The 18352-nt window shown below is 53.8% G+C and overlaps 6 protein-coding genes across 6 annotated transcripts; 3 read left to right on the top strand and 3 right to left on the bottom strand.

Moving 5' to 3' along the window:
* Positions 1-29: 29 nt before the first annotated feature.
* Positions 30-1978, bottom strand: POX_b02158 (uncharacterized protein; the record flags this gene model as incomplete). The annotated part of the gene is made up of 2 exons (XM_050111073.1): positions 30-868; positions 1015-1978. The coding sequence occupies 2 exons, from the start codon at positions 1976-1978 to the stop codon at positions 30-32; spliced, it is 1803 nt and encodes a 600-aa protein (XP_049971419.1).
* An 878-nt stretch (positions 1979-2856) lies between these two features.
* POX_b02157 (uncharacterized protein) lies at positions 2857-5579 on the bottom strand (the record flags this gene model as incomplete). Its single annotated transcript, XM_050111072.1, has 3 exons — positions 2857-3903; positions 4012-5006; positions 5075-5579. 3 exons carry the CDS (start codon positions 5577-5579, stop codon positions 2857-2859), a joined length of 2547 nt encoding a protein of 848 aa, XP_049971418.1.
* A 2643-nt stretch (positions 5580-8222) lies between these two features.
* Positions 8223-8776, bottom strand: POX_b02156 (Cytochrome c oxidase assembly protein cox16; the record flags this gene model as incomplete). The annotated part of the gene is made up of 2 exons (XM_050111071.1): positions 8223-8303; positions 8453-8776. 2 exons carry the CDS (start codon positions 8774-8776, stop codon positions 8223-8225), a joined length of 405 nt encoding a protein of 134 aa, XP_049971417.1.
* Positions 8777-9266: 490 nt separating this feature from the next.
* POX_b02155 (Nucleoporin NIC96) lies at positions 9267-12822 on the top strand (the record flags this gene model as incomplete). Its single annotated transcript, XM_050111070.1, has 5 exons — positions 9267-9817; positions 9898-10543; positions 10612-11599; positions 11707-12431; positions 12496-12822. 5 exons carry the CDS (start codon positions 9267-9269, stop codon positions 12820-12822), a joined length of 3237 nt encoding a protein of 1078 aa, XP_049971416.1.
* A 799-nt stretch (positions 12823-13621) lies between these two features.
* POX_b02154 (uncharacterized protein) lies at positions 13622-15505 on the top strand (the record flags this gene model as incomplete). The annotated part of the gene is made up of 1 exon (XM_050111069.1): positions 13622-15505. One exon carries the CDS (start codon positions 13622-13624, stop codon positions 15503-15505), a length of 1884 nt encoding a protein of 627 aa, XP_049971415.1.
* A 933-nt stretch (positions 15506-16438) lies between these two features.
* POX_b02153 (Protein pim1) lies at positions 16439-18257 on the top strand (the record flags this gene model as incomplete). Its single annotated transcript, XM_050111068.1, has 2 exons — positions 16439-17341; positions 17439-18257. The coding sequence occupies 2 exons, from the start codon at positions 16439-16441 to the stop codon at positions 18255-18257; spliced, it is 1722 nt and encodes a 573-aa protein (XP_049971414.1).
* Between the last annotated feature and the right edge of the window lie 95 nt (positions 18258-18352).

Genomic DNA, 18352 nt, shown 5'->3' with positions numbered 1-18352 from the left:
CATGCTGAGAACGATCCAGAGGGAGCTGCTCAGCTCTCTCTCGACACATCCCGCTGCTCAACGATCAATGTGCCCTGCCCAGATGGTCGAAGATCCAAGAACATCAGTCCTCGATCGGTCACTGCGACGAGCTCATTCTCATTCTCGGTAAACTTCAATTGCAGACACACCGCATCCACGTCGATCGAGGCAGGTTGCAATTCCGTCAACCTGGCCGCATTCGTCCACGATGCGGGATAGTAGCCGCTCTCCCGGTCAACCAAGACACGCGGCTCCAGAGCCCAGACAGTGATGGTCTTCCAACTAGCCATGGCCACGCGCGTGCTATTTGGCGAGGCCACGATCAATGACCCATGCGTGGTGTCTGCTTCACGGAATCCACCGAGTTGGGCGACGACAGCCCAATCGTTGAAGCGTCGGCCTCGTTGGACATTCATTTCGTGAGAGCAGTGCCAGTCTTGTGGATTGGACTCTGACGTGAGAAGACATGCGACGGTCCATTGCTCGACACGGTGTGTGGCGATCCCCACGGCAAGGTATTGCCAGTGACATGTTCCGGGAATGTTAGTCTCGGGTCCAGTCCGGTGGATTGCGTAGAAGGGAATGTCGATGACAAAGGACAGGGCGAGGTTGGGCGAATACATCGCCACGCAGGAGTTGGCGTGGGCGCCCAGCGGTTGGAGGGTGGTCGAGATGTTGTGCACCTTTTGAAAAAATCTGAACAACGTGCTTCCCCGGGAAAACTGGAGGAGTTGGGTCCCGTAGTCATTAAAGGTGAGTTGTGTACTGGGTCCATAGGAGAGCAAAGACCGGTGGCTGGACTGGCCAGGGTCGACATAAGTGAGAGTGTAGGCTTGGTGAAAAGAACCTGTTTGCATGGGATCTGTTAGCGAGAGCAAACCTTCTTTTGCCCTCATTGTCTGTGTGAATGTGTGCTTTCCACCAGCCACATCCCTTAATAATGTAAAGAATAGAAAAAGAAGGGGAAGGGAAAAGAACAGAACGTCCACATACGAATGATGTTCGGCCTCGTCTCGGATATTTCCGTCGATGTCTCGTCGATGTCGTCGTCCGGCCGGAATTGAGGGGGTTGTCCATCCCCACTGACACTGCTCACGCTACTGACACCGCAATCCATATCTCCATGGTCCACCTCGTCATCGCCGTCATCGGTCATTTCAGTATCCTCGTCTTCATCATGATCTCCGTCAAAAACTTCGGAGAAATAAAGGATGACATGGTGATCCCCCGTCCTTTGTCGATGCTGCCACGAGATGGCGAATTTCTCGTCTCCGTATGCCGCCAGAGCGATAGGATCGTACTCGCTCTCATCCGGGAAGTCGTACAAACTCACGGTATTGGAATCCTCTTTGAGCGGGTAGAAAGCCAGATGGACACGGCCCTCAGGATAAGCCTTGATCGCCTGCTCGACAAAAGGGTGCATCGTGTCCACACTGTGGTCCACGAAAGGCTTGAAGCGATGCAACACCCAGACACCACTGGCGTTGACGACAGTGTACAGCACATCAATCGTGCCGTGTCGTTGGGCAAGGAACTCCAGCCGTCGAGTAATGTGAACGTTTCCCTTGGTCACGTTCGCCAGGTAGACAGCCTCATCGTCGTAAAAGACCAGTAAGGCCGTGTTGTGCATGGACGGAATTTTCAAACAGCAAGCCTGTGGCTTCAGCCGTTTGTTTCCAAACCCGATGAGCTTTCGATTCGCAAAGTGCTCGGCTCCAAAGAGCTGCTCATGTGCGATAGCTCTGAGGATCTGTGCCAGCTTGGGGGTAGAGAGCTGGGTCAGCTCCTCATCATCGGGGCGACCAGGGACCTGTTGAAGTTGGTGCATCACCAGTTCTCGACTGGTGGTGGCCATCTCAAAAAGATCGCGCGAGCAATACGCGAGGTTCAGGTACGTTCGTGCATCGCAGCTCCGGAGAATGAGCTGGATGAGCTCGGTGGGAAGACGAAGCAACATCTTCCTTTCACTTTTTGGGGTGGGAAATTGAAGTGACCCAGAAAGTGAGGAGATATCATTCAATGTACGATTGAGAAAGAAAGATCAGGTGATTGGGGAGAGAGAGACACGTGTGATCTTATCAATGAGCAAAGTGAATGTAGAATAACTCTGACCACGGCCTCCAAATCTGTGGAGGTTGCAATGTGATAGTGTGAAGGAAAGAAGTTCTCACCTCTCTTTCCTATCAAACGGCCGTAGAAGTAGACTTATATAGACTGCACGGCACGGTCCACAGGTCCCAGTTGACCGCACGAGCCACCTTGTTGCCTGGCGGCCCTGACACAAACTCTCTCAACTGAAGGGTCGAAAAGGACGCTAACCCCATAAGAACCTTCCATAGAAATCCCACCGCAACAGAGGCAGCAACTCTCCCAAATCGGATCATCCGACGGGTGGATCTTAAACATTTCAGGCACAGGTCAAGTCATGTGAGTTGTGCGCTGGAAGAGCCACTGCGGCTCCGGGAGCGGGAACACGCCCACTGAGTCCACCTTGCATGTCTGCATATCCAAACGTTCACAGTGGTAAATGAGTCCGTAACACCCAAGAATCACGTCCCAATGATAGGAACTTTCCCAGCGGGGTCGACGCCTGGTCTCACCAATGTGACGTGAACAGCCAGGTCGAGGCCTGATATGCTACCAGAACGGGGCCGTGGGACTAGTTTACCTTGAGTTCAGAGCTTCCCAATGTAGCTGTCTAGCTTAGTCACAGAGTATGTATCCGGGCCATCTTTCTAGTCTTCACTACTACGCCACAATTCAAACAGCATCAACAATCTCGTGATCACAAATGAACAACAATCGATGTTAATTCCATTGCCTTGATGCGTAATTTCAGCTCATTGCCCGACCCATAATGAGATAAAACGCCCCCTGAATGCGAGTAAACAAGAAGAGAAGAGGAAGAGAAGAAGGAATAAGGAGGTGATGAGAAGTGAGGCGAGCATGAGAATTCGTGATAATTGGGTATCCGCTGTCGCTGGTCGTCAAGTTGGGGAGTTCGGGAGAGAGGAAAGACTGGGAGAGGGGAGGAAACACACGGGAGGAAGAGAGCAGGGAGGGGAGAGATGGGAATGGGGGAGGGGAGGGGGGTTTGTTGGGTTTCTCATGGCGGATCACAGGGGAAACTTCACTTTTCGCGGTCGGGGAGTTGGCCACGAGCCATTCGAGCACGCTTTCGTAGCAGAGCACAAACTGACTGAGGTTTTGGACCATACTGGGCCGTTGGGTGCGGAAATCCGCAACGGTTTTGACGATCAAATCCAAAGTCGGGTCGGTCAGAGCGTCTGCAGATGGTGATGCGGTGAGAGTGGGCGGCCTGTTCTGTCGCTGTCGCTTCATGATATCCAGGACACTGTCGACGGTGCAAAAGGTACCCGTCCGGCCACAGCCTGCGCTGCAATGAACCAGAATCGGCCGTTGACCTTCGGGCTCAGCCTCATTTTGACCGAATCGGGACAGGCTGGTAGCACGAATCACCTTGTTGCACTGCTCGATCAAATTGAGCAGATGGGATGGCTGCGAGGTGGTGCCAAAGTCCGGCCAGTAAGGGTATTGAATTTGGGTGATGTCGCGGAGGGGTTGGAACGGAAATGAGGTATGGTAGAGACTGAAGTGTCGAACAATGATGATGGGATTCTCGTTCGACTCGTCCATTGACTTCGGGAGCTCGCTGGAGCCCGGAGGCACTTTTAACAGGGGATCGATCGTATCTTCCTTGGCATTGATGTGGATGAACCGCTCCGAATAGGTCTTGACTTTAAAAGGTCCATAATCGCCGGACTTCCAGTACGGATGGCACTTGACCTGGCCTCGCTCGACTTCGGCGGTCAACGAGACGAGCAATCGAATATCTTGTTCCCAAACCACGCGCCAAAAGTCCTATATGATACTCATGTGAGCGAACGAGAACTCCACCAACCCAACAAAATTTCTTATTTTTGTTTTCTTCAATCAAAAAAGCGTTCACCACAAGGCTCGATTACTCACATTGAAAGTGTCGGGCACCGGTGCCTGCGTGGCAATATATCGTCGATTGCTCAGCTCGGCCTGGATATGGTTGGCGTTCACGTAGTCACAGCCACCGGTAGGCACGCCCTCGAGACGGACGCGGGAGTGATCAAAAGGATAGATGTCGTTGTAACGGTTCTTCGTGCCTTGTTCGATTCCTGCCACCCGGTATTTTTTCGTCTCCTCCCCACCGGAGGCTGAATTGCCCTCATAGGTCAACGCTTGCTTCATCCGTTCCAATTCCTTCTTTTCCAGGTCCAGGAACTTCTCCGACACGGCCTGACCCCGGTTCTGCGCATCGGAGGCCTCGCGTAACCACAGGGGTAATTTCTGTCGCTGCAGGTCCGTCATCCCGTCGGGCAGCTTGAGGGGGATCTGTCCCACACCTCCCATCAAATCCATATTTTGCCGAATATTCCCGAAGAATGGATTCGCCGCGGACGAGGAGTTGGGCAAGGCACAACCTCCAACCACCGGAGCGATGGATTGCAGGTTGATGCTCATCGGAGAGCGCTGCTTTTTCCTCGGAGATGGTCCAGCCATTGGCGTTTGTGGTCGATGCACGAGCTGTGGGCAGCGCGTTGACAAGGCTGTGAACCCTCCCTGCAGGATCAGGCCCTCGCCATCCCAGTTCTCGGCCTGGAACTTGCTGATCACGTGCATCAAGGGGACCGCGTCCTTGACGTCGGCCGTGGCGGCGTCGTACACGATGATTGTATCGCAATCACGCCATTTGGCAAATCGGCGCTTCTCTTCTTCGTTGGTAAAGGTATTCTCGAGTTTTTGCGTGTCAAAGGAACGTCGCTTGAGAAGGGTTGTCGGAATGCAGAGATTGAGCGAGCCGGCGATGCTGGACTGGGAAAAGTGTGCATACGGGCGCACATCGAGAAGCAAGACCTTGTGATTCTTGGATTTGATGATCTCTGCACAGCGCTCAGGCTGAACCCACCGCGAAGAGATGGCCGCGGCTTCGTCTGATTCCTGTTAGTCTGGACGCCGAGCCGCGGTGGGGCCACGGGTTTCAAGGGACCAGTCCACTCACCTTGCAATGCCGCAATCGAACTTTGTCTTGGTTTGATGCTATATTGACTTGCCGGTCCCTGCATCTGCATGAACGGTTGGCCACCCCCGGCCAGAGAAGGAGGACCGCGTGACCAGGTTCGGTTGCCCTGTGCATCTTCATTCGTCGTGTAGGTCTGTAGTGTGGACCCGCGCCGGCTCTTCTCCCCTTCCGGCTCGGCTCTCAAGAGGGTTGACAACCCTGTAGATGCTGACTCGGGTGAGGATAGTTGCATCTTGGGGCTTACATGTGATGAGAAGAATGAAGCCCAGCTCTTTTGGCCCTGGGATCCCGGATTGGACCCTGGATAGTTGTTGGGGCGTTCTACGGTGATCCCAAAGTAATTAGGGCTGGATCGGTCCGACGTTGACTGGACACTCGTCTGCGAAGGCGACAAGCCTGAATGACCCGAGTGAAAGCCCTGGCTGCTTCGACCCGGTGCATTTTGCACCCATGGTGATGGGGGTGTCTGTCCGGGACCGGTCATGATGACACTCGAATCTGCTCTTCGTGTGCAGGTTGACGCGTTCGGAGAGTCTTCTGCAATACCCCTCGTACCTTGGTCAAAGGGAGGTTGGTGAAAGAAGAAAAAGACGAGGATAGTTGCCTAAGAGTGGTTCCACGAGGCTCATCTGCTCACCACTGGATATAGTCACAGTAGTGTTCAAGGATGATGAAAACAAAAAAAAGATCAAACAGATGAGATGCCTTCAGCGTCTGAGAAGGGCTGCTCTGGGCCGGCGGAGATTTGACTCGAGAGCGATCTGGAGTCTGGAGGATTGCAAGACTGACGACTGAGGAGCAACGACGAGGCACCACACGTCTACAGCAGAGCCTCGACGCGACTGACGTATGGCGTCACAAGAGAAGAATGTACTTTTACAGTGAAAAACCGAAATGCTTAAAAGGGGGCAGAGGCGAAAAAAAAAGTGGACGGGTCCAGCCCACCGAGGCTGGTTGCTGTTGTGGTGGTGTGAGTAGGCGATTGGGTCAAGCCAATGACGGACAGTGTCGGTGCATCAGAGAAGGCAGCGCCATCCGCACCGAGCGATGGGGTTTAGTCAGTCCACATGATTATTAAGAATCAGCGCTTGTGGGAGTTGATGAGTGTAATATTTTTTTGGAGGGGAATTGCTTCTGATCTGTCCTTTTTACTTTTGCGTTTTCTTTTCTTTTCTTTTTTTTTTTTTTTCTGTTCGTGGCAGATGAAGAGGGGTGGAAGAACACGCGAGAAGAGGGGGAGTGTGGTTGGGCCAACTGGGGGAAGGTGGCTTTTCCAGAAGAAATCAGAATGAGTAAAAAAAAAAGGCACCGATGGACAGAACACGAGAACGCCAGCCCGACGAGAAAAGGATGGGAGGGCCGATGACGTTATTGTGGGGAGAGCTGTGCGAAGGGGGGCATTCAACCCTCGGCTCGGCCTAGACCGTGGCCTGCCCGTCTGTTCACTCGGTATGCTGTACGCTGTACGCTGTACGCGGTACGCTTGTCCGATCATCAGAGGGGAGTTCGCATGTCGGACTGACCGTACATCGAGTCGAGACGTTGCAGGCTTGGAAGATGCCGTACCGCTTGTAGAGAGCTGTACGGTGATCGGTCACACCGTCCATTTCAATCCATTCAGACAATTATGGAGCAGTGGTCAGTGGAATCGTCTGCGGATCTGCAACCGACTGTTGATCATACACCGTAGGGCAATGAGGATCTGATGTTCTCTGGAGGTACGGGATGAGTGAGACTGAGTACTAGCGCTCTGTGTTTCACTACTATCCACTTTGAGTTCTTCTCTCTTGTCGTGCCACTCTCTCAATCGACTAGGTAGTCATCGACAGGGTACAGTATGATGCCTCTTCGTGATTGGTGCTAGGTTGGGATACATGCAAGAGGAGGATGGGGTGAGTTGTCTTTTTTGTGTTTTTGCTTAGTGATTATCTACATGACTAATATCCAATATTCGAGATTGAATCAAATACCGATAAAGGATCGACTGAACGACGTTGTCACTCACTGGTCGACCCCACGTCTCAGATCAGCCCAGCGACTGTCTCTCTCTCTCTTTCTTCTTTGCGTGTGTCTCTGGCTATGGTAACTCTCCATGGACGGGATACAGCCAGATCCGGACACGGCCGTTAAAAGCCCCCGAGTCATTGCACTGCCCGTGGAACCCTCTAGACCAAAAGACGTAGAGGGACCGCCAGTTGCCCAGAGGAGTAATAGGGAGTGTCATCGTCAGATGGTGAGACAGAGTTTGAGGGGCGTCCCGACGGGATGGGTATCCCATCGTCTTTGTCGCCATTTGCCTTCCTGATCGGCCGCAGAATGGGGTTCGTGCTGAGCACCCTGGTGGGAGTTAAAGGTCAAGAAGATGGAACTCAAAAAAAAAAGCACTCAAACGGGGTTGCAGGGCTCCACCCCCAACCGTCGACTCGACCATCCCAATGCCATCGCTCCACATGATCTCATTATTGCCGTTCTATCGATGACCACCCGTGCCAGCCACCACGAACTGCTAATGCGGAATGAATGGAAGAGCCCTTCCCCCCATGTCCACATGGCCGTCTATTGCTCTCATCCTTCTTTTAAGATACAGTGGGGAACATGTGAAACAGGCCTGTCAATCACTACTGTACAAAACATGGCATGACCCATTTCCGGTCACTTGTGGGACAAGAGACAGCCTGCTCCATCATTCCCGTGGGAGCGTGTCGACGGGTATACCAAACGTCCCGCAATGACGGTCCTGTCTCTACGCACACAGCTACAGGGAATACGGCATCGGATTGGTCCGGGTAGCAAGGGAAGCTTTCTCCCCCCCCCCCCCCCCGTTCAGCGCCCAGAGGATTGCAAGAGGGGCCAAAAGAAGCACAACCGCTCAGGAGGGTACGGGAGCTGGACGTGGGCTCAAAAGCGGAAGCGATCCTCACCCCAGTCTGGACAGCACGCCGCATGAGTCCGCCTTCAGGCCACAGGAGGCGGTCTGTGGTGGAGAGAGGGTGCTGATCCTGCGGCGACAGAGAGACCGGCCTCCGGAGATGCGGGAAGACAGGTGAGAGGAGCGGACAGCCTCGGTGCCAGCCACGGATGGACGTTTTGCGAAAGTCATCTGGCAATACACATTGCCACAGCCTGATCACAGTCGCCCATCCGGCTCACCCTCGAATCGCTTCACGCGCTTTTGTTCCCAGTTGTCCAAATCCTTCGCCATCAGTCTCTGAGGAGAGAGTTAGCGGATTATTTCCATGTAGACACGCTTTGGCCAGACAAGGAAGACGCGGAAAGATCACCAGGTCAAAAGAAGCAAAGAGAAGAGGGGAGAAAACAATAAGCAAAAAGAACGAAAAAGAAAAAAGAAAAGCTCACGTAGTACTCCTCTCGCTCGTCACCAATAATTCGGCGACGCGGATTCCGTTTGATTCCTTCTTCACCGTCGGGTCCCTTCAGACCGAGTTCAAAGGCCTCCTCTTTGCTCAATTGCTGGACCTTGCGATCATATCGTTCGTACCGAAGAGCAGCTGCGGGCGTGAGAACGAAGGATCCGGCCACAATCACAGCAATAAAGGGAAGACCAAAAAGCATAAAGGGGTGCCGCGTGAGGCGAGCTCGATAGAGGGCTCCCAGACGCTCTCCCAGCGATGAGGATGCGGTCGTCGCTCGACGGAACGTTTTAGACTGGAAAGTAGGCATTTCGAGGGTGATTGTCGTGGATCTGCGCCAGCGTAGTGTCCTCAATGCTCCTGTGTAGTACTTGTACGGTTGCGCCAGGCGAAATAGACAAGAAATTTCGATATGGCAGTCTCATTTAAAGATGGGGTGGAAATGCCGGCAACGGTCACGATTACCTGGTCGGAGAATTGATTCCCCGGGACACCGGTAGTGAAGTGTTTGGCCGCGCAGCGCATGCCATCAAGAGCTTTTGGCAACGTGCAGACCGCATTTACGTCTACGACCCGATTGACCTTGAATTGGGGTGCGAGAGCTTGACCGTAACTGTCGGCAAAATTCTGAGCTCCCAATTTGTTTGTTTCGGGCCTTCCAGAGCTTCCTCGAGAGGGTGACCAATCTCGGTTTTTCCTCCCACTCATCAACGCGAGGGACGGAGCATTCTCAGATTTCTCGGCCGCTCATACCTTCATTTCTTGGCTGCAACAGCTCCCCTTTGAGCTGAGCATCGACTATGGCCGCCAACACAGGGTCTCTCTTCGGAGGAGCATCGGGGTTCGGATCAACAACAAATAAACCCAGCCTCTTCGGAACCGCCAACAACGCGACCAGTGCCTTTGGAACCACGACGGCTGCACCGGCTCAAAACACTCAAACAAGCTCGTTGTTTGGTCAGAGTCAGGCACAACCTCAGCCGGCGACTCAATCCTCGTTGTTTGGTCAGAGCCAGGCGCAACCGCAGCCAACGACCCAATCCTCTTTGTTTGGTCAGAATCAAACCCTCGCGCAGCCAGCTGCTCAGTCCTCCCTGCTCGGTCAGCCGCAACAACAAGCCACCAGCGCGCAAACCTCCGGACCGGCAGCGACGCAGACGACACAGCCTGCTTTCTTCAACAGTCTGCTCGAACGGGGCAAAAAGCGACCGCTGTCCGCTGCCGTGCAGGGTAGCAATTTTGAAGATGTTCCGAGCCTGCAACTGGGTCTGGAAGATATTCGGAGAAAAGCGAGGGAGCTGGGATCCGCCGGGAGCAAAGACCCTCTACAGCCCTCTGTGACCAAGAAGGCGTAAGTCTAACAAATCCTCCCAGATGTTTATCTAGAGGATGAAAAAATCCTGGATCTGACTAATTGTTCTCTCCTTCTAGCCACTACCTTCTTGCCTCCTCCGGAATCTCCCCAGGTCAGGCATTGCGCGACCTCAGATCTCTCGACCCTCAAGCGTCGGTGGCTCCAGTGCGAGAAGCAGACAGTTTCGATCCCGACAACCAGCGTTTTTTGCGGAACATTCAGCAGCGTGGTCGTCAGGTCATGATCAACGAGAGCCTCTCCCGCGCGCAGCGTGATTTTGATGCATTCTTGGAAGAGAAGCTGGACATGGATTGGGAAGAGCAGCGGCAAAAGATCTTCCAGCACTTTGGCCTCTCCCAGAAGGACGCCACCGCTGGTGATGAGCTCAAGTCCACCATGCGTGGAGCCTTTGGTCGATCGGCCAGACAGTCCAAGCCCGGGGGTGGCCCTGCCGCCTCACGCAGGAGTGTCTATGGTCGTTCGGGCCTGGACAAGTCCGTCATTGGGACTCCTGGAGCCGGCCTGGCTAGTCGCCAGCTCTTTGAGGCTCCCACGGAGCGCACGGAAGGAGCCGCGGCCGCTTCGCCTGATCTTCGTTTCTTGCGAGAGAAGATGGGTCATTACGCCGAAAAGGTTCAGGATTTGAACCTTGCCCGGCTTCAAGGCAAGACGTTTCCTATTTTGGGTCAATTCTTGGAAGTGGAGATGCACTCGGGCGGTGATGTAAGTGTTCTCCGCGATGGCTCCGTCATTTGTTGAAACATTCGCATCATACTGAATCATCCATACAGGTCCCCCAACAGTTGATATCGGCATACCGGGCACTGATTAGCATTGTGCAAGAAAATCCGAGTATTACAGATAAGACCGACCCTAGCGCGGTGAGGGAACGTCAATTTGCGGCCGAGTATCTGGATGAGTCCTCCAAATCTCGAAACTCCATCAAGTTGAAGAACCGGATTCTCCAGGGCACGCGGTCTTATCTGGAAAGGTCCTTTTACAGCGAGGTGGAGAATGCCATTGCCAAGAATCCCCGCGAGGCTCAATTAGGTGGTATCCCGAGCACAATCAACAAGATCCGAGCGTACATCCGTCTCCGGGCGGCGCGAAAAGATTTGGCTCCAGACGGCACCGAGCTTCAGATGGTCAACGATGACTACTGCTGGATCCTAATCTTTTACCTGCTCCGCTGTGGCTTTGTCGAAGAGGCGGCGGGCTATGCGGCCTCAGATCTCGGCTTCCGATCCCTTGACCAGAAGTTCGTGACATACTTGACATCTTACGCGCGTGACAAGCGTCTTTCCCGAGAGACGCAGCAGAAGATCAATGGCGAATACCAACAACGCTTGCGAAACGCGCCCGAAAACACCGTGGATCCATACCGAATGGCCTGCTACAAGATCATTGGTCGCTGCGACTTGTCCCGTCGTCGTCTCGAGGGAATCAATCAGAGCGTCGAGGATTGGATGTGGTTGCAGTTCAGCCTCGCCCGGGAAGATGACCGCGCCGAGGAGGTGGCGGGTGACATCTTTGGCTTGGAGGATATTCAGACTGATATTGCCGAGATCGGCCAACGGGTCTTCACGAAGAACAATGCCCAGGATTCACCGGGTGGCTATGGAACTTACTTCCTGCTGCAAATCTTGGGTGGTATGTTTGAGCAAGCCGTGGCCTACCTGGGCACCTTTGCTCCGGTGACAGCTGTCCACTTTGCTGTCGCTTTGGCCTACTACGGCCTCCTGCGCGTGTCCGATTTTTACACCTCCGGAGAGGAGATACGTAAGTTTGCACCCTCTCTCCTCATGTGTGAAGTGTGTACGGCCGATGTGCCGTGGTTATCGAGCGTGTCTTGAACTGTGAACGGAAACTAATCCCTACCCCTGCAGTGTCGTTTTCGGTGAAGCAATACCCACAGATCAACTTCGGCTATCTCATCACTCAGTACACTCGAGAATTCCGAACGGGCTATGTCGAGGCTGCCATTGACTACTTTACCCTCATCTGCCTGAATGCTGATTTGGGCGGTAACCTCGGCAAATCTCAAGCGTCGGTCTGCCACGAAGCTCTTCGCGAATTTATTCTCGAAACCAGGGATTTTGCCAAATTGCTGGGTGACATTCGAGACGATGGGACCCGGATCAAGGGTATTATTGAACAACGTCTGGAGCTGATCAACCTCTCTGATCAAGAGGATTTCCTGAAGAACATCACGCTCCAGGCTGCTGGCGTGGCGGATGACAAGGGCTTGACCACCGACGCTGTTCTTTTGTATCATTTGGCGGAGAACTACGATCGTGTCATCGACATCATCAACCGTGCCCTGTCTGACGCCATCGCTATCGAGCTGGGAGCCAGCATGCCCAAGCTGCAGCCTCTCCGCCCCCGAGTGCAAGAGGGCCAGTCTGGATCCGTCGATCCCGGCAGTAGTCTGAGCCTGACCTCTGTCGAAGACCCCGTCGAGTTGGGCAAGACCATGATCAGCCTCTATGATGGGAAGCCGATGTATTATGAGAAGATCCGCGGGATCAACCGCGATACGTGCGGTCTTCTGCTCCGTATGCTGACGGCCAAGTATGAGGTGGAGGCCGGACGGTGGGCTCCCGCTCTTGATGTAGGTCTTCTCTCTTTTCCCTTGCTGACAACGTGTGTTCTTGGTACTAACATCCCACGTGCAGTGTATCAATGCCCTGAACATCCTTCCTTTGCAGGCACAAGGACAGATCCCGCAGATCCGCAGTGCCGCCCAATCATTCTCGTCCCTGCCGGAGATGATCTCTCGAAACGTCGGGCATGTCATCATGTGGAGCATTACCTGCATTGGCAACGAGCGACACCGTCAAACGGGCGGCCCTTATGAGACCGACATGCACCAGGGCTTCGCCGATCAATTGCTGCAGATGGCCAAGGACCTTATGATCTTCTCGGGTATGGTCAAGTACAAACTTCCACCCCGGGTTTACGAAGCTCTCGCTCGTGCTGGTGCGGAGATTGGCGCGTATTAGATCTTGCAGTTGTCTTTCGTCCTCCTCCCCTGTTTATCGATTCTTCGAGCAGGGCGAAATTGGTCATTCCAATGAAAATAATACTGATCTGTTGAGCTCAAAGAACTCTTCCACTTATCTTGTTAGGCCCTCGTAGTCACTGGGCCCTAGACATCCGATGTACACTTCTTTCTATAGCCCTTCCTTCAGTGTGATTACGCATGGGAATGATGTAAATGTTTATTTTTCATTTTCAACCTTTTTTTTCCCTTCCTTTGCAAATGTGGAATCGGGCTGTGCCAAAGCGGAATGATTGAGGAGTGTTCTGCCGAAGTACGTCACTCTGCCAGACAAATAAAAAACTCCAAGAGCAGTACATGGGAAACTTCTTGGGTGATAGCCTCATCTTCGGCACCAAACTCTACATATTAGCAGCAATTTTATGGCTACAATTTTCAACTTCTTCAAACAAAAGTTGGAGCGCAGGTGAAGAGGAATTGGTAAATCAAATCAAATGAATGCAGGGCTCAAGACCGGCGCGATCTGATTCTCCCGAAAAGCTTCGGAGCTTTTCTTCTGTCCGAACCGCCCGACTCTCCGCCATTCGAGACCGCCAAGCCTGTCCGGCTGCCACACGACAACCCTTGCGCCGATCTAAGCGCAACGGCCTATCGTTTCTAGATTCTATACATGATTCGGTCGCGAGTTGCATGCAAGGTTCGTGGCGGTTATCTGCGCTGAAACATGTGGCTGCGAGTACTCCTTTTGAGCAACCACTGATTCATCTTCTGGGGCTGCCCGGCTGGGCCCCCATTTCAACATGGTTGACGGTCTATCGGACGGGTCGATTTCCGACGCGCCGACGGGGATAGATGGATCAAGATTGGATGCTTCTCGTGAGAAACGTACGGATCTTGGTCTAGGGCGACTTGAACAAGACTTTCACAGTCAGGGGATCTCCGGCGACGCGCCACCGCAGGATGGAAGGCAGGAAGATTTCCCGGCTGTGGATGCTCATCCACGACTGAGCTTGTCGAGCGCATTGGCGACAGACAGTCCACAGGGGCCCAGGCAGGAGAGTGCGTCTTCACATATCAACGTAAGCCCGGAGGAGGATGGCTCTGCTGATTTGCCTGGGGCGTCTGTCCGAGGACAATCCTCTCGGAGCATGTTTGACAATCCCCCCAATTTGGCTCGGGTGCGGAGAATCCTCTTTGAATGTAAAGATCCGGTTGAGATCAGTTTGCCGGAATTCGAAACATATTGGCCATTCATCGACAATGTCTGGGTCAAGCAGAGAACCAATGTCAGCAGAGATGGCCACTGTATCACAGATTATTACATGTGCCGGCTGCGGCGCCCAAATCAAACTGCATCAGAGACTCGTCCGCTACCGGAAGGCAAACGACCGCGCAAGAAGCGTGTACGAGAAGGCGGGCAGTGTAATTTTCAAATCAAAGTGGTGCGTTGGGTTGGCGGCTATCGGATGGTCACTATTGCTAGGACTCCGGGGAGTGAGAGCGTGCACTCTCATGACTTGGATCAAATCGATTGTCTGAAACGTAACTCTGGGCTGATGGAATTTGCTCACCGAGAGGCTGTGAAGGGATATTTGCCATCATCGGTGTATACCAAGTTTCGTGAAGAGCCCGACAAATTGGACGAGGCCGGAGGGCGATTTCTGACTGTGGCGGATGTGCGTAATGTCTCTTCCAAGTGGCGCCTCCAGAATCCGGATGTCGAGTTGATTCCGCATGAAGGGTATGAGCTGGTCAAGGGTCAAGGGATCGTCAAGTGTGGGAGTACTGCTGTCGATGCCAGTGCAGCTGCATCATCCCTATTCACCACCGCACGAGCACATCTGCCACCTGACACGCTTTCATTTCCATCCTTCTCGCTCGACTTTCTGCAGCCATATCTGCCCATTCACTCTCACAAGAAGTGCCAATTCCCTCACGTCACTCTATCTTATGCCTCGTCCATGGATTCCAAGCTCTCCCTCTTGCCAGGCATGCAGACGGTACTCTCTGGACCCGAGGCGAAACTCATGACCCATTACCTTCGATCCCGTCACGATGCCATTCTTGTTGGCGTGGGGACCGTGCTTGCAGACAATCCTGGGTTGAACTGCCGCCTCGAAGGCGCTGGAGGGTTTGGCGGATTGGGACGGATGTGGCAGCCACGTCCGATCGTCATTGATCCCATGGCCCGATGGTCCATTCATCCCAGCTGCCGAATGCTGCGAACAGCGGTGGAGGGAAAAGGCAAAGCACCCTGGGTCGTGGTCACCCCGGGAGCTCGGATCGATTCGCAACGGCTGATGATGCTGAAGAGCTATGGCGGTGATTTCTTGCGCATTGTCGAATATAATCAGAATTGGCGATTGCGATGGGAAGCCGTCCTTCGTGCTCTGGCATCGGAAGGCATCAAGAGTGTTATGATCGAGGGAGGTGCCACGATTCTGAGCGAGCTTCTCAACTCGGAGTATTCACACTTGATCAACTCGATTATTGTCACGATGGCGCCGACCTATCTGGGTCATGGCGGTGTCAGCGTCAGTCCCGATTCAAAGCTAGATCAGGAGGGCAGGCCCAGTGCTGCATTGAACCCACGCGAAGTCAAATGGACGCCGATGGGTCAGAACGTGGTCATGTGTGGTAAGATCTGCCACGATGAAGCTGAACGGCCAGATGGCCCTGTGTAGGCTTTCCATTTCATGGGGAACATGCATGGTATATGCGATATGTATGTCTTGTGACTTGGAAGGAGCTCAAAAGACCGAGGCACCGTTCATCCACGATGCATGACGGGAAGCCACTTGCAGATAATTTATCTTCCCGAGCACAAGCATGAGCACCAGGATGAGGACGAAATGAATGAATATGGATCCTTTGAAATCGACAAAGAATGTTCTTCATGTTTGTTCTGGGTCTATAGGCGCATGGACACTCTCAAAACTTCTTCTCTGGGGGTTGGAAAGCTAGAGAGCATCCAGGCTCCTTCATGGAAGGATGAGAGAGACTTCATAGAAGACCGTCGAAATACTGGTTGTGTTTTGTTTTTCTCAAGGCAACAGCTACGTATGGGAGTACGCTGCTGAGGTACTTGCATGTTACTCGTCTGTCTTTGGAGGTCACTTTGACGCAATATATCGGTGATCGACAAAGAAAAGTTACTCGGGAGTGACTTGGACAAGGCAATAAACAGAGACAACCCAAAACATACTTGGTCAACGAAAATGATCTATTGTCCTTTTGGGGGGAGTGAGAACAAGCACTGCAGTGGTGCCTGCTCGGCAAAACCAGCAAAGCAAACAATCACGGTTTACTGCCTTATCACGCATGGCCATCACCATCAAACCCTTCGGTGACGATTGTTTGTCTTCGGGAGCTGCGTGTGGGTGCCTGAGCCTCCGCGGGTGCCTGGGGAGGCCGGGGAGAATGCCGTCGGGAATATTTTGTTATTTAATGCGCCCACGTTCCCTTGGCATCGCTTTGTCGCGTCTCTTCTTCCTTTCTCCACCCCACTCTTTTCTCACTTCTCATCGCGCATCACTTACTTCTCAATTCTCTTCTTTCTTCTCCTCACTGTTGGCAACCTCGCCAACAAACCCACGTCCGCCTCTTCCGCACCCACAATGCCTCCCAAGAAGAATGCGGAAGCTGGGCCATCCAAGCCCGCCAAAGCGACCACGTCCAAAGCGACTGGACGTGGTCGCGCAAAGAAAACCGACGCCGAGCCTGCCACCAAGACCACCAAGGCTGCGGTAAAGAAGGTCACCAAGGTGACTAAAAAAGAAACCACCGAGGCGAGCACTTCCGCCGCCAAGCCGAAGAAGCAGCCCGCCGCAAAGTCCACTGCGTCCAAGGGCAAAGCCGCCGCAACCACCAAGGCTAAGACCACTACTGCCACCAAGCCGACCCCCGCGTCAAAGAAGCGCAAGGCCGACGATGATGACGAGGAGGAGGCCAAGGAGGATAAGCCTCGGGAGCCCAAGAAGCCTCGCGTCGTTCGTGAGCCCAAGCCCAAGGTCGTCAAGACCAAGCCCGCTCCCCCCAAGGTTGTCATCAACGACGTCCCCAAGACGCGTCTGAATGTCTTTGTCTGCGGTGAGGGTAGCTCTGGAGAGCTCGGTCTGGGTGCTGCGAAGAACGCGATTGATGTGAAGCGGCCCCGACTCAACAAGCTCCTGGATGCCCAGGAAGTGGGTGTGGTTCAGATCGCCGTGGGTGGCATGCACTGCTTGGCGCTCACACACGACAACAAGATCTTGACCTGGGGTGTCAACGATCAGGGCGCGTTGGGCCGTGATACCGCCTGGGATGGCGGTTACAAAGAGATCAAGGAGGATGCAGAGAGCGGGTCTGACTCGGATGACTCGGACGACGACAGTGGGCTCAACCCCAAGGAGTCCACTCCCACCCCCATTCTCTCAAGCGCGTTCCCCGAAGGAACTGTCTTTGTTGCCGTCGCCGCCGCGGATAGCGCGAGCTTTGCTTTGACCGATGACGGTCTAGTCTACGGCTGGGGAACCTTCCGAGTAAGTTTTCTGGCTTCTTGCGACGCGCACTACCCAATTTAGACATCTGTGGCCATGTTTGACTAATTCATTCTTCTCTTTCGTCTTGTTTTTCTAGAGCAACGACGGAGTGCTGGGCTTCGATCCAGAGCACCGTATCCAGACCACTCCGATCCTGATCCCTGGCTTGAAGAAGATCAAGCAACTCGCCTGCGGTGCCAACCACGTTCTCGCTCTCAACGATCGTGGTAGCGTTTTGTCCTGGGGTTCGGGCCAGCAAAACCAGCTGGGTCGTCGCATTGTCGAGCGCAACAAGCTTCACGGCCTCGAGCCCCGCGAGTTTGGCCTGCGCAAGGATATCGTCTCCATCGGCTCAGGCTCCTACCACTCCTTCGCCATCCACGCCAACGACACGGTCTACGCCTGGGGCCTGAACAGCTTCGGCGCAACGGCTATTCGCGACAACGCCGGTGAGGATGAGGCCGTCATCACCCGCCCCACACGGGTCGAGTCCCTCTCCAACCGAAAGATCACGCAAATCTGCGGCGGTGCCCATCACTCCATCGCTCGCACCGCGGATGGCGAGTGCCTGGTCTGGGGACGCGCTGATGGCCATCAAAGTGGCATCAAGCTCGACGCTCTTTCCGATGACTCTGTCATCAAGGATGACCGCGAACGACCACGCATCTTGATCGAGCCGACCCAAGTTCCCGGCATCAATGCCGTCGTTGTCGCCGCTGCCTCCGATCACTCTCTGGCCATCGACGCGAATGGTCGTGCCTGGTCCTGGGGCTTCTCGGCCACCTACCAGACCGGACAAGGTACTTCCGATGACATCGAGGTCGCCACCATGATCGATAACACCGCCACCCGTGATCGCAAGCTGAATTGGGCTGGTGCCGGCGGTCAATTCTCCGTTTTTACCGATGCCGCCTGAAAATGACGATACCTTGCCTGTCCTTTCGCCTTTAACGTACGATGTATCCAATACTTTTTTTTTCTGATTCCTCATTGGATTGTTCTGCTCTTCCT

Source organism: Penicillium oxalicum, chromosome II (assembly GCF_001723175.1).
Source record: "Penicillium oxalicum strain HP7-1 chromosome II, whole genome shotgun sequence".
NCBI classification, from domain to species: Eukaryota; Fungi; Ascomycota; class Eurotiomycetes; order Eurotiales; family Aspergillaceae; genus Penicillium; species Penicillium oxalicum.
Note: the sequence above shows the minus strand (reverse complement) of the source record. Positions and strands in the feature narration are given on the sequence as shown.